The 15,577-nt window shown below is 38.0% G+C and overlaps 1 protein-coding gene across 6 annotated transcripts in view; it reads right to left on the bottom strand.

Annotated features, from left to right (window-relative positions):
* The window catches only part of lactbl1b (lactamase, beta-like 1b), a 49,138-nt gene that overhangs the window by 3,496 nt on the left and 30,065 nt on the right, over positions 1-15,577 (bottom strand). For 5 of the 6 annotated variants that reach the window (XM_044166655.1, XM_044166670.1, XM_044166678.1 and 2 more), the window contains 6 exons: positions 12,186-12,261; positions 9,922-10,093; positions 8,287-8,393; positions 4,985-5,142; positions 1,340-1,587; positions 36-141 (listed from right to left, as the gene is read on the bottom strand). In XM_044166655.1, the coding sequence (XP_044022590.1) occupies positions 36-141; positions 1,340-1,587; positions 4,985-5,142; positions 8,287-8,393; positions 9,922-10,093; positions 12,186-12,245 (851 nt within the window). In that variant the 5' untranslated portion in view covers positions 12,246-12,261. Of the gene's footprint in view, positions 1-35; positions 142-1,339; positions 1,588-4,984; positions 5,143-8,286; positions 8,394-9,921; positions 10,094-10,318; positions 10,583-12,185; positions 12,262-15,577 lie in introns of those variants that run through there. The other variant, XM_044166697.1, reaches the window with a different exon arrangement.

Below are 15,577 nucleotides of genomic sequence, written 5' to 3'. Positions count from 1 at the left end.
TGACATTGAAATCAACACAGCATAACAAATCTTACTTGGTGCCTGGGTCTGCGACAAGGACATCATCTTGTAGCAGATTGATTGCAGATTGTGTTTTTCCTTTCCAGAGCAGATTTGTGGCCCGGAGTCTCCTGGGTAGGCCTGAATCAGCCCACAGTAAAACAGTGTTGAATAAAAAAATGAAATTAGTCAATAAAAACAACTAGTATAACAGATGAATTTTAAGACATTTCTTCTTCTTCTTTCTATCCTGCTCAAAGAAATATCTCTTTACTTTTCATTTCAGTCTAGTGGTTATTTCTTTTCACTTCACACGTAACAGTACTTTATTGGTACGTGACAAATTAAGAGTTCTCTGAACATGATTGTGTTCAGCCTTGATACCTCGATGATAAACTGAGACAGGGTAGGATATTTAAAGATTCATGATTCTTCTTGCCTCAGGCATTTCTCTCATCTTTATTTTAATTCATTACACAGAGTATTAAAAATTGAAAAGCTTCCTCAGATAAACAAGCGGCCTGTTTCTGCATGACCATAGTAACTCTTTTGCTGTATCAACATATGGATGGAACTGTTGGAAGACTCCAGCGTGAATCTGAACAGCTCAGATTCTAAATGTTCAATTTCACTGTTGCAGGCATCCATTGCAATCTCTTAACATAAACTAGAAGATTCATTTTTCATCTTTTTGTTGTTTACAGTACCTCAGTGGTTGTTCCTATCAGTTACTTCTGACGACAAACACAATGAAAATCCCACAGGTGTTTATGATGATATTTTTTTCATCCTTAACCAACAGGTTAATTTTCTCCAATTAATCGATTGATTGTTACCTTTTTTTGTCTGACCAACAGTCAGACAACATATTCTGATATTCAAATCATATATCAGATATCAAATGTTTGGCATTCATGCTTAAAAAATGATTTAAACAATTATGAAAATAGTTTCCAATTCATTTTCTGTCGATCGATTGACAGAATTGACTTACTGCTTCAGCTCTAAAATCAATAAAAGAAAGAACTTTTAAATATTCTTTAATACCCTGAAATCTTGTAAGAGTAAACTGCAACCAGCATGTTTCATATCGATCAGAAGAAACATTGTGTGTGTGTTTAAGTTTGTTTTTATTCCACCCTTAAGTTTCAATAGGTCAGCTCCTGTGGGTATAAACGTGTGCATATGCAGCACCAGAATAATAATTAAAAAAACATAAGACCTAAAGGACATACTGTATCTGATTAGATCTCAAAGCCTTGTATCATATTGTTGTTGTTGTTGGTTCTCTGGAATTCAGTTAAAGTTGAAGTTGCTCTGTATAATCCTCTGTATGTACCTGAGAGCTGGCTGGCCATCCTGCGCAGGGTGACTGAGGAGGAGCGGATCTGAACCTCCCCGCTGTCCAGAAATATCAGGCCATCTGTCACATATTTCAGCTCCGAGTCCCGCGACTTCCCCAGAGGATTTTTGATGGTGAAGTTCTCCACATATTTCTCCAGAGGGTCATCTAGGGAGCCAATCTTCCCATCTTCCCACAGTTTGTACAGCATCAGCGTCGGGAAGATTTTGGATAGGCTGGCAATTCTGAAAGACAGATAACAGAGCAATGCGATTTTTTTATCTGACAGAAACTACTTCAAGAGTGTCTTTATGTTGACACATTGATGCACAGTGTTTGTTTACAGCAAACTCCCTGCTTTGTTTTTCTTTTTACTTTCCATCAGTTCCCTGTTAACATGTCTTTTGCCGTTACTTTAAAATAATTGCTCATAATGGACAACTATATATGTTAAGCCAGATTAAAATAAATGAATTGTTAGTTAGTATAGATTTTATCCAGTAGCAACATGCAAAATTGTAACTTGTTAACTTGATTTATACATCTGAATCATCAGGTAAACCATTATTCTTCAGTATTTTGCTGCAATACACAATACACTCATATATACTTCTTTACTTTTTCCTGGAGAGTTAGATGAGAAGATTGATACCACTCCCATATCTGTACGGTAAATACGGAGCTACAGCCAGGAGCCGGTTTGCCTAGCATGAAGAGTGGAAACAGGGGGAAATCAGGCTATCAGAGTTTAGCTAACACTAGTAGCTCTGACCGGCTATTTGTAGGAGTTGGGGAAGTTTGGGAGTGGGAGTGGCCTTGGAGGGCAATGGGCACAGTGCATTCTGGTTGTTGCAGTTTTCTACCTTTTGAGCAAAAGGGAATACCGCAGCCCTTTTTCTCAGTTTTCTCTGGTCAAGTGGCACCAATTTAAAAAATATTTGCATCTTTCTACTGCATAGAGAGCCCAGTTTTATGAAAATACCATCTTTCCAACGGTGAAATATCCCTTTAAATGTGTGCTACAGTGCACAGTGCTGGAGGTGCTTGATATGAGTAATAGTTTTGTTTGGCTTCAAATTGATCATGTAGTGTACAAATGTGTCTGTAAATGTATGTTGTCTGGCCAAATACGGTATACAATTTCCTGTTGACATTTTGTTGACATAGTTATAGAACAATTTAAGGAGGACATTTATATAATTCGTATATGATTTTAAATTTATATTGTAGGACTGCTTACTAATCACAAAAGTAGATAATTACAAGCAATCTTTTAAATGGGCATTCCACCAATTTTATACCTTAACGACACAGGCTGGGGAGTACTACTCAGTGTGTGAACATGGTTGTAGCCTATATCTTCTGTGACTCTGGAGGAGCTTTCTAAAGTCTGAGAAAATAACCCATAATCATGTCATCAGGCTGTTCTTGCATTGGGCTTGAAGACCTCAAATTTTTAACAGAAAGTCCCAAACTTGAGAAGTGGAGTTTGAGATGTGGGCATTTATCAGGCAGGGAGAGTCACTTGAAAGATGCTGTCATGTTGCATCACTGAATTGTAGGATCTCAGTTTAGGGACTAAAAGTCAGTATATCTCGGCCTCTGCGGCATCGATTTTCACCAATCTGTCTTTCACGAATCCCCCAACTTTATGGCCGTGCAATACTAAATACTAAATCTCTTTAAAATAATAATTAATAAAAGATTTTTCTCTGTTTGACTCTTGCACAGTGTTACAACCTTGGCTGGTATGTATGTTGATACTTCTGTGAGTCTGTTTCTTAGCCACACTAGCTCTATGGATGGCAATGTCGGTCAGTTGGTCCACCACTTTGATCCAGACTGAAATGTCTCAACAATTACTGGATTGCCATGAAATTTGGTACACACATTCATGACCCCCTCAGGATGAGCTGCAATCACTTTGGTGATCCCCTGATATCTAGCTCCATCATCAGATCTTAATTTGTCCAATACTTTGGTTTATGACCAAATATCTGTTAATTACCTTCCCATCAGTCTCAGCTATACTATGTGTTTAGCACTAATTAGGAAATGTTAGCTAACACGCTAAACTGAAATAGTTAACAAGGTAAACATAATACCTGCTAAACATCAGCATGTGAGCATTGTCATTGTAAACATGTTAGCACGCTGACGTTAGCATTTAGCTCAAAGCACAGCTGTGCCTAAGTACAGCCTCACAGAGCTGCTACCATGACTGTATACTCTTAGTCTTGTTTTCATGTGAGGTTCCACATTGGTTTATGGCCTCCTGCTGACATGCTGCCAAACAGACACACATGTGCCCAGTCCAACTCTCAAATCGTGGGCTACCTATTACGCTGCTAGTGTAGTTCTTATACACCCAGTAAACATTCGAGGGGGCTTTTGTGTGATTATCTTGCCACTGTGTATCTTGTTTTATGTCTATTGATTGCACTGGACTATGTGAACTGGGATTGGAGGCACTTGCCTATCTTCCATGGGACTGGGCCAGGTTTAGCTTTTCATACAAATTTTCACATACATGCTTTTCACTGTAATACATAGAAACCTATTGTGTAGACACACAAGTGAGTAGATGGGTGTTTGCCTTCTCGTTTTTTTAATTTTATTTAGAGAGGTAAGTGCAAAGCAGCTCACTCAGCAGAGGGTCTTTTTTTTTTGCATTTTTCTTTGTTTTAGATAGAATAATATAAAGATGACTACCTAAAGAGACTTTACTGACAGAAAATCCACGAAAGAAGGCATCAGAGTGTTTGATGAGTGATCATCAGGGCCGTAGCTACTACAGCACTGAGGACACTGAGGTCATGTGGAAATTTGGGGTTTTATTGACAGTTTGCCAGTATTTTTAGACTCAGTGTAAAATAAAATGAAAAACAATTCATTATTTCTACACCTGAATTTTATTCCTGTCAGGGGAATAAAACAGTATCACTTTCATTTACAGGTCTGTAATTTCCTAATAGTTTCCCGGGAAGTTAAGTGGAAAGAACTATGTAATGTGGTACCAATTACAGGGAAATAGAGACACATTATGAGAGAGTTATTTGAGTTAGTTAGAAGTGCTCCATTTAAATAAAACTTGCAGAAAATATAACTGAACTAGTTAAGTGACACATAATAAGCATTGTAGAAACTTTCTGTAATTCTTGCAAATCAATCTTGAATCAGTAACATCTTTTAAATCACTTCTTAAAACCCTGAAATTTTTTTGAAAAAGCCTTTTATTAATGTCACCCATTTCTTTCACTTTTTAGTTCTGATAGTTTTATCTGTTCCATTTGTTATTTCACTCTGTATCTTTTTCTATTTTATTATATTATACTTTTTATATTTCATTATGTGTACTTTTAGTGGCCTGATTCTATTGATTTATCTTGATTTCCACATGTAAATCACTTCGCAACTATATTTTGTAGTGCTTTATAAATATAGTTTATTATTATTATTGCTTGGGGGGTGTCCCAGTGATCATAGGAAAATGGAATACAAAAACATACAATTTATATATTAAATAAAACCAACAAGAGTCTTGCAGAATACCACTTTAACTGAGTAGGCTAATGAAGATGAAAGTTTTACCAACAGGAAATTCTGTGACATTTGTTCTGTAGGTTTCAGTGCAGAACTCACCTATAAATTGTGTACTCGTTGGGAGGTCCTGAGAGTGGGTCACTGCCATTCCTTTTTCCAAAGTTGCCGGTCCACAAAACAGTGTCATTTAAGATCACAATGGCCGACAGAGAGGGAAGGCTGATGGGGTTGACGCTTTGCCGAAGCAAAACATCCACCTGGAAGAAACAGAGAAGGAAGTGAGGAGTATATTCTGAAAATGTATCCATTTCAGATGCATGTACGTGTAGACTACTTCATAAAAAAATATAGAAGACAGGCTAGCTGTTTAAGATAAGCTGCTAGCTGTAGCTGTAGTTTCATATTCAGCATACAGACATGAGAGTGATATTGATCTTCTCACGTAACTCTTGACAAGAAAGTGAATAAACGTATTTGCCAAAATGGATGTAAACTATTCCTTTAAGTAAACCTTTAACATGGCTTCGACCTTCAGACCCCAATGAGACTAAAAAAAACCTCCAATGAAAATCCTAAAGTTCCCCTTCAGACATGTTTTAAAGTATGTAAAAATACTCTGCTATGATTAATATTTTGTTTAACATGGTTATCCCACATAAAAACTCTGAAAAGGGGCTGGAAGCACATCTACTCTTTCTCCTTCATTGAGAAATTCTGGATCTATTACAGTGTGTTCACATTGTTTACATAACATTAGTAGTGAGATAGTGGAAGGAGGCTCCAGGGTCCGGTTTACATCCAGAAACTGCACACTCTACCACACTTTCACTACACTAACTTAGTGCAAACTCTCACTCTCCGTACTGACAAGTCTGCTCTGCGCTGGACGTTTCAGGTTTCTTTGCATTGTGATTGGCTTTCAAATTTGTGACATCCCAAATCTAGCTTGTCTGGAGTACGTTTGAATCTCAGATTTTGGGGAAGTGTACAGACATCTCCCCCTTCAGTAGAGGAAGGTGAAAACACCTCTCTAGTGATAAACTGTGCACAGATACAAGTCAGTAAAGTCAAGGACTGACATTTTAGGGGACACTTTTTTGAGTGGAGGGGTACTTTACGTTAAAATAACATTTTAAAATAGAAGTTTGAAGTCTTAGACTGTATAAAGTGGGAGTAGATAAAGTGTCATTTTTTATGTCATTTTCCAGAGCTATATTTATTACAAATGTGCATATTTAACTTCAGTGTGACCATAGACCATTTTCCCCTCCTCTTGATGTAACAATAATATAACATGAATATGCCACCTGCCCATCAACAGCTCTGTCATTATGTTCACTTAGATCACTTGCTTTTCTTCCCTCTAAAAAAATTGTTTGTCTGCAAATTGTAGCTGTGAGCGACATGGTAAACACACAGTTTGCATTTTCAGAGGTCCTGCTGCGAAAAGCACGACGATGTACAGTTCTTTGCCAGCACAAGCCCTGCTACTGTATTTCCTCTTGTTAAATGCTCTGCCCTCATGCAGGAATATGAATTAATCTAGACAAAATGCACATCATTTAAAGACAGCTGGATGATGGATGAGCCAACTGCAAATTCATGCAACTAACCCTCGATACAGTATGTTAACAGTGAAGCACACTGGATTTAACAACCAAATTTAATACCAAGAGGAGTGACTGTCAGTCAAACTCCAGCTATTTGCACTGAAAAGATCTCAAAGAGTTTTTTAGATGATTATTTCTAAAAAGTTGTTTAAAAGTTCTCTGTAGAGTGACATGTGAAGACCATGACATTTCTTAAGGTTACAGGAAAAGGTAAAAGTGATTAAAGTTATAAAATACTTCGTATTGCGTCTGCACATTTTATTTCATGTTATTGTGTCTCGCAGGACAGCAACAGTGGAAAGTAACTTAGTACATCTACTAATCCCTTTATAATTCAAGGGAAACTGTACTGTACTTTTTACTCTACTACATTTATCAGACAGCCAAGCTTATAAAATACAATGCATTGTCAAAGATTAAACCAGTGGTTCCCAACCTTTCTGGCGTGTCTTCTTACATAAAAAGCAGTGAGTCACATTTCAGATGATTTGTTAGCATTTCCATTGAGAGTCTCTTCAAACTTCTCAGATGATTTCATTTAAACAACTTTTCTGATGCCCAAAGAGATAAAAAATATCCAATATTTCACAAAAAGCAAAGATTAGAGAATAGATGAATAAATGAATACAAATTTGTGTAGCAGAACTTGGTCTTTTCTTCTTTCCTACCACATTAATCATCTCACGATCCCCCAGATTTATCTTGTGACCCGTTGTGAGGGCACGACCACAGGTTGGGAACCACTAGACAAATACAGCTATCTGTAAATTCTCAGTAGTTAAAATTTAAGTTAAGGATCTGAATAATTCTTCCACACACTGAAGGACAGACAATGAGGTCGATATGTCACGCATAAAGCTGGTTTGTTGCCTAGACATGTTGATAACAACCATACAACATCTACAAAGTGGCACAGCCAATACTGACACTCATGCTGTTTGTAATGAACCTGCAGGTATTGATTTATCAAATGAGCATCACAGCTCGAATGCACTTTCTCACAAAATTTTTACATTTTTTTCAGTGCGCTTTCACTTCACTTACTCACTTTGCATAGATCCCCCACTAACTGCAATATAAAACCCCAGAGCAATTACTTTGATGTCCCGATATTAGTTTAATGAGCACAGACCATGAATTATATTCCCATCTTTCTTAGGAGAAATCAGTGCCTTTTGCTTGGGAAGGGAAATCTGCAGGTGAAACAAAATTATTCTTCAAAATTAATTGAGGAAAGATTACAGTTTTTTCAAGTTGCTCAAAAGGCAGAAATGAGCAAAAGACAACCGTTCACTGTAATGAATATCAAACGGTTCATGTGCTTGATTTTAATTTTTAATTTGGCTCTAAGTGTTTGGTCGCAGAGATGAAAGAAGCTTTTTTTTCAGTACAGGCAAACTGAAATTTAACTTAAGTTCTGCTCAACTTTAAATGAATAAGTCAAATTTTGATGCCGATATTTCTTCACTACATACAGTTATGTCCTCATTACTAATGTGCACCCTCTACTCTTTATTCTCAGATTCTCTTATGGGTGCTAAGGTGTTAGTATATTTCATTGCATGTTGTTACTCAACTGGGAATACTGCTGGTCTCTGCGTACAGAAACACTACCTTTCTTTCGGACAGACAGTTTTTCATCCACTATATCTTTAATCTCCTTCTGTCGACTGCAATGACATTTGGTGTAAAGGATTACTGTGGTTAGCCTGTAAATTTCCTCGGACTTGGGTGGGCATGATAGAAATACAACCTCAGATTTAAATGTGCATGATGAATGACTCCGCTCACCTTTTCCAGGGCCTCTTTCAGGCTGGGGATAGGATGCTCCAGCTGGAGAGGCTCTGGGAAGCGGGGACACATCATCTCTGATTTGGCATTGCGACCCATCCCTTCATCTGGGTGGCAGATGGGAATTGAAAAAAGAGAAAGAGAGAAAGAAAGAGCCAAGGAAGCACAGGGGGACAGGCTATTGTAATTCCCACTTGATATTTTGACAGAATAATGTATCAACGGCACAAAGGCCTGCATAATGTGGTATAATTGGCTGGTTTAGGGATTCCTTAATTCTCTCTGCTTCCCTATGAACCCCGTAGATCTTATATATACAGTTTGACAGGTTGTATGATATACAACTCGCCGATCAAAAGAGATGCAGCCTGGTCCAGCTGTGAACAAGAATATTTCAATATCCGTCATTGTAGCTTCAGGCCACAATTTGTCTTTTCATTCTAGAGGACCACTATACGTGAAAAAAATAGTTTTTTGGAATATAAAAAGATGTATCAGTGCACATTGGAAGATATGAATAAGAGCCTGTGGAGCTGTGCTTTTCCATTTAATAATGTCACCTGATGTTCCTTTACTCGTTTGGAATCATACAAGCTAGACATTACAAACCTGGACTGTGTTTTGGAGAATAGAGCATTTTGTCTGTATGCTCTGTTTGAAGAAATTACACTAAAGAACCTGAAGTGCTATAATTAAGTGTCAAGATATTTAAACCAAACTTATGATCTAAAACTCCACTTGCACAGTTGGAAGGATGACTGGTGCTGTGTTCGACGTTCACTCAGATGTTCCTGGATTGAAGGGACTACAATTAAAAACATTTCACTGTCTTTTATTTCACATGTAAATTGTGAATGTTGTCTGTACTCTTTAATTCTTAAATACAACTTCTACTGTCTGAGAAGTTGGAAATAATCAACTTACTTTCAAATTGCAATTGTTTACCCTGTTTTAATTGACACTGACGTCTGAGATCTTGAACTTGTTATGATGCTGCCAATTATACACACTCCCAGCCAGCACAACAACTGTAGGCGACTATTTTAGCAAGCTAAGGCTTTATCTCATAATTACCATATAAAGATCGTACAATTAAGAGATTGTTTTATCTCTTAATTATGAGATCTGCATCTCTTAATTGTTAGAAAATAATCTATTGATTATCAAAGTTGCAGTAGGAACTGAGGTTGCAGGTTGCTGTGGATCAGATAAGATCAGATAAAAAGGAGCATCCAGAGTTGTAGCTGCAAGCAAACGATTATGATTCAGTGTTGGATGTAATAAACAAGGAAGAACTTACAGTAACTGGATGTCACTGGTTCACAGACTCACAGACACTGAGATTTTTTTTTAGCCAAAATAATAAATGATAAACTGTGTCCTGATGATGAAAGGGAAATGCTCACTTTGCTTGATGTTAAATGAGTCATTCATTGAGTGTGTTTTGGCAGAGATGTTTTCAGATTGTTTTAGTCCTTAAGCAAGTCTCAAGTCAGTCAACACAAGTCCAAGTCAACTCACAAGTCCTTAAGGGCAAGTCTTAAATGTCAAAAACAAACAGGTGCAGATGAAATACTTTTGCACAATATGGTAGTTGGCAAAATGGTATCACACACCTGGTTCGGTTACCCTTACCTGGCAGAACTTTTGGCAGCTGATATTGCCAGAAGAAGCATCCTGTCATCACCAGTGATAAAACGAGGAAGAACACCAAACCCAGCTGGGTCCATTTCACCTTCATCCTGTTGATTTTAGTGAGTCCTTCGAATTTAACGGTAGCAGCAGGAGCAGCCACAGCAGGAGTTGTCTTAAATACAGACAGACAGGAACACAAACACAACAACACACAGTAGGTTATTAATGAGTGTGTAAAACCCTTAGGTTATAAACTTCTAAAAATTTCCCATATTTGTGGATTCTCTGACCAGCTATTCTCCTCCATGTCTGTTGATTTTTATTGTACAAGAAGGCAGAAATCCATGTCACCTTGTTCCCTTTACAAGTGATCCCTGTTGCACTTAACAGTACTCACCACCTGATGCTTCACAGGCCAGAGCAGGATGGACTGGATTACCAGTGACACAGAAATCTTCTTATCACTCAGTCAACATCCTAGACATTTACTGAGTTAGGAGAAACTAACTCTGAGTAAGTGATTCCTACACCCCAAAGGCAGTAAATGGTGTCCCATGGAGGTTTTCCTGAGCAGGAGAAAGGCACAGACACAGACTCCCGTCTCTGATTTCTCACTGACTGTGCTGTAATCTTGGGCCATCGTCGCTCCCGTCCCTCACAATTCAATTTCCTCTCCTGCAGCCACAGGCTGTTGACATCATAATCCCCAGATTTACTCCACCAAACCGACCGGGGAAGTCTTAATCCCTAATCCCCGGGAATCAATTCACTTCAGTCCAGCTTCGCCTTGTGGAGCCCACCACCGAGCCACACGAGCTGACAAAGATGGCACCCACTCAGCCAACACAAGATGAGATGGGGTGATAGGGTGCGCCTTTTAGTCAGAGCATGAGCTGAAAAGTGCAATCACTTGGGTGTAGTAAATTTGGATCAGCTGAGTGAGGGAATGACGGACGATTTGGGATGTTGAGGGGAATTTAAATAATGACCTAGGATAAGATGCACTGCCGTCAACAACTTCTTCACCTAACTGCCAGCTAACATACAGACTACACAAAAATACAAAAAGAGTCCAAAAGAGGCCAAGAGTATGTGTTTACATGTTTTGTTTTGTTTTTGTTGTTGTTAAATTTCAAATTCACACAATCACATCTCATTTGTCTCACTGGCAAAAAATATACACAAATCACTTGCTTGTTCACTTAGCACAGACTAAGGCGAATAAGGTCTTGTACCATTCTTGCAAAAAGAATGAGTTTCTGGAACTGGGCAATGTGTTTGTATTCTCTGTAGCTCTTATTGCAAGTCCGCTGAAAATATTCTTTGATTACCATACAATTTATGCTATACATCTCTATACATGCATATACTGTACATACACAATAAGGAATGATAAGCAAAACATATTTTTGAGTGTAGGTAGGACTTTAAAACTCCATGAGCAGGAAAGCTTTATGGCACAATTGGATTTACAGGATTTTTGATGTGTTAGGTATTTAATTAATTGGATTAGCCAAAACCTATCCCTGAAGTCCTGAAAGATGATATTTTTTCAAATCTTTTGTGCACGCAATCTTTCATAACTTAAGTTGTGCCCCAAAAAACAGAGCAGGTGGGAATCTGGTTATTTTATCTATAAATGCTTTTTCAGTTGAATTTCCAGAAAATCCGATATCTATGAATTTCACGATTTAAAAATTATTATTAAAAATGATATCTGACCTGATAGAAGATTTGATCTACTTCTAGTCTGTAGCTTATACAAATATCATAACATACTCTGAAAACCTTGGCAATTAATAGAATTTCTATCCATTGTTGGGAACATCCAGGGACTCATTTCTTAACTTCTCAATCACAAGATATTAATGTTTTTTTAATGTAATGTTTTTCCAAAGCTCAGTAATGTATTTTGATGATTAGAGGTATGATGATGTGGGAAAATGAAGTGTAAAAGCATGCTGGTTGCATAACCTGTGAATGTGGAGAGCACAGCAGCTGGCCTATTTCACCAGTCAGGACACATACACACACACACACACACACACAGGGAGAGAGAGAGAGAGAGAGACACACACACACACACACACACCTGGCAACCACCAGAGCACTAACCATCACAGCAGTTTAATGTGTTTTTAGTGTAATGCATATTTTCTATGTATCTGCCAGTTCAATTCCTGCATGTGTTTGTGTATTTGCGTTTGTGTGTGTGCAGGCAGGAGTTCGCACAGCATGTTTGTGTTTGAGGTGGTTGCTTTTACCTGCGCTTGAACCCCGTCCACTGAGGTCTCTCTGAGGACTTTACTCTCAGCCTTGCCCATGGTTTCGCTGTACCGGCTGTTGAAAAACAAAAACAAGCAGCTATAGCTTCTGCACAGAATTTGTCTTCTTTGCCTTGCTTCAGTGGCGTAATATGGCAGGTTTAGTGTCATAAAAATGTTGCATTCTGTGATGTTGCTCTATGTACTGAACGTCCACAGATGTCAAAGTAGAGCAGGAGGAGGTGAGAGCAAGAGAAGCAAACATTTTCTTATTGTTGGAGCAGCATGGTCTGTTCTGATGAATAACAAGGTGACATAATAGGCCGACAAACACTATATGACTCATAGTGAACTTATCATCAAAAACTGTAATGGAGTGCCAACTTTTGGAAGGATTGTTTCTACAGTAAATATAATTTTGTGCTACCAAAGGCAGTCTATCCATTTGCATGATGGCTCTCCTTTGAAATATACTGATCTCAGTCTTTATGTCAAAGTGAAAGTACTATTTGGGGCTGTGATTGACAGCCAGACACTGGGATGGTAGAAGGTGTCAGTGGTGGAAAAGGAGACCAAGACCTGACCCAGTATTTACAAAAACACTTTATTTGTCCTTTATTCTAAAAAGCTCAGTTGTTACTCTTTTCTTCCCCATAGTTTTGTTCTCATCCACTGTGTCTACATTTAACTACCATTGGGAACCAGTCAGTATTTTATTGGTACAGGATTCATACAACAAAATTACACTGTAAATTGCAGGCTGTATTATAAAGCATTACTGACAGTGATTACAGGACATAAATGTGAGCCCGTCTTTGAGATTCAGCACATCCCTCTGTGAGGTAGGTGGGAGCTCAAGTACATACAAGAGCTTGCTATCGAAACTAACTTACCGCATGTTTGGCTTATATTGTGAAAGCAGGGCAAACTGTTGGTATTGCAAGACTTGCAATATGATGTTTCTTTACAGGGACAAAATGAATCCCATCTGATTTATCATGATTTCCTCTCTCTTTCTCCGTTTACCTCCATTCATACTGAGCCTTGACTTATACTGACTAATTGAAGTACCTCAAAACGATAGACCACAGCAACACAAACATTGCAGAACATTAGACTATTTTAATGAAATGTTTCCTTGCTGCCTCAAAAATGTCAGCCAACAGAACTTGTACTGAACAGTTAGCTCAAAGTGTACTCAGTAGTAATCACATATTCTATATGCTTTGCAGTTATATCGTATAAGTGTGAAGGTGTCTAAGGTTCATTTCCTCATTTGCCAATTAGTCTTTACTGCTTTTCCTCTCAAGTTGGAGCAATTTCTTTACCAAAGCTACACAGAGATAAAGAGAGTTCACATGAAGATCCTCCTGCTGCCTTTGATAAAGTCAAAGTGTATGTAGGAACTAAAGTGGATTCTAACCTTCAGCATGGTTAATGGATTTAATACATTTCAGAGAAAACAACCACGGCTCAGCTTAACCTAAACAAAATAACTCACAACAAGTCTCAACCATAACTTTTCTTCAAAGTAGTGGAAGAAAGGCTTAATGTACAATATACTTGGAAGTGTGCTAATATGCAAATCATGTTTCCTTAGAAACTTGCTCAGCAGGACATTCATTCATCTTCAGCTTCATTCAACAAGACTTCAAGTTGGAATAACTAAGTGAGTCTAAAAATGAAATTTTGGCTTGAAATTTTTACTTGATTTGACTTGAAATTGATGCTGATATTTACTTTAAAGGTCCAGTGTGTAGGATTTAATGGCATGTAATGGTGAAATTGCAGTTTGCAAACATCTGAATACCGCTCGCCTCACCCTCCCTTTCCAGGTGGCTGCGAAACGCGTGAAAAACGCGAAAGGCCCTATCTAGAGCCAGTGTTTGGTTTGTCTGTTCTGGGCTACTGTAGAAACATGGCAGTGCAACATGGTGGCCTCCGTGGAAGGGGACCCGCTCCCTATGTAGATATAAATAGCTCATTCTAAGGTAATGAAAACACAACAATTCTTATTTTCAGGTGATTATACACTAATGAATACATACTTATGAATATTACATTCCATTTCTGCCAATAGCTCCTCCTAAATGTTACACACTGGACCTTTAAGTTAATGATAAATTGTTTCCCCTAATTTTGTGAAAGGTGGCTACATCACAATCCTCGCACAGTGTGTGTTGAATGTTGCTTTCTTGATGACATGATTTCAGATGTTTTTGTGGATTTGAATGTGACTGTAAGGTCAGCTAGCCAAACCATAAGTAGCATAATGGATTGTTCATTTTTACCTTTAATCATGCTGCCATGAAACAAAAGAAAAAAGTTTTGTGTAGCCCGACATTTGTAGGCTTCCAGACCAATTAACATCCCATCAAATATTCAGCACCAAGCTAAAACCTGACCTGGCATTTCGGGAATTATTCAGTGTTCCAGGGCTAATGAGCCAAAATTAGCCGCTGCTTACAGAGCAGCTTCTGAAGTGCTGACCAGGCTGTATCAGTTCAGCAGTGTCATTATTGTTGTTGGAAGTGATGGTCCTGTAGCTGAAAATGGTATTTTCAGGTACACATTTTTATGTTTTATTGAAGTCTGTCATACATCAAGTATACTGTAGAAAATATCTGGGACATTAATCAGTTTAATGTGAAGTCCCCAGAATAAGGCAGGTTATGAGTTATCCAAAGTGTTTGGAGGGCAGAGCTTTTTAGAGTTCTCTAAAAGGCAAATTTGGGTTAAAAAGAATGAATGCTGTTGAAAACAAGACTAAGAGTCTACAGCCATGCTAGCAGCTCTGTGAGGTTCGCATAGGCACAGCACTGCTGTGAGCTAAATGCTAACACCAACATGCTCACAATGACAATGCTAACATGGCAATGTTAAGCAGGTATAATGTTTACTGTGTTCACCATCTTAGTTTAGCATGTTAGCAATGTTACATTTGCTAATTAGCACTAAACATAAAGTACATCTGAGGCTGATGAGAATGTCTTTAGTTTCACAAGTATTTGGTCATAAAGTTATTACAATTCATCCTGAGGGGGACATGAATGTCTGAACCTTATTTCATGGTAAAGCATTAGTCTAGATGCCTTAAGATACAGAGTTCAACACCACTAGTGCATCATGCATGTATAAATGTGCAGACATATTTACTAATTAATACATCAGTAAGCTTAGTTAATGGAATCATTAACTACCCTGTTATTAAGATTAATATATTATATTGATTATTCTAATACATTATGCATCTTGAGAAGCAATTGTTTGCTTAATGTTGTAATTATGAAAGTAGATAATTGCTTTATACTTTATCTTCTTCATTTGCTTTGCTCTGTTCTTGATCTGCTGTCTGTGCTGTATGCTGCAGTGACCCAAATTCTGTCAAAGAT

Source organism: Siniperca chuatsi, linkage group LG2 (assembly GCF_020085105.1).
Source record: "Siniperca chuatsi isolate FFG_IHB_CAS linkage group LG2, ASM2008510v1, whole genome shotgun sequence".
Lineage (NCBI taxonomy): Eukaryota > Metazoa > Chordata > Actinopteri > Centrarchiformes > Sinipercidae > Siniperca > Siniperca chuatsi.
The sequence above is the reverse complement of the archived record's forward strand: the minus strand, read 5'-3'. Positions and strand labels throughout refer to the sequence as shown.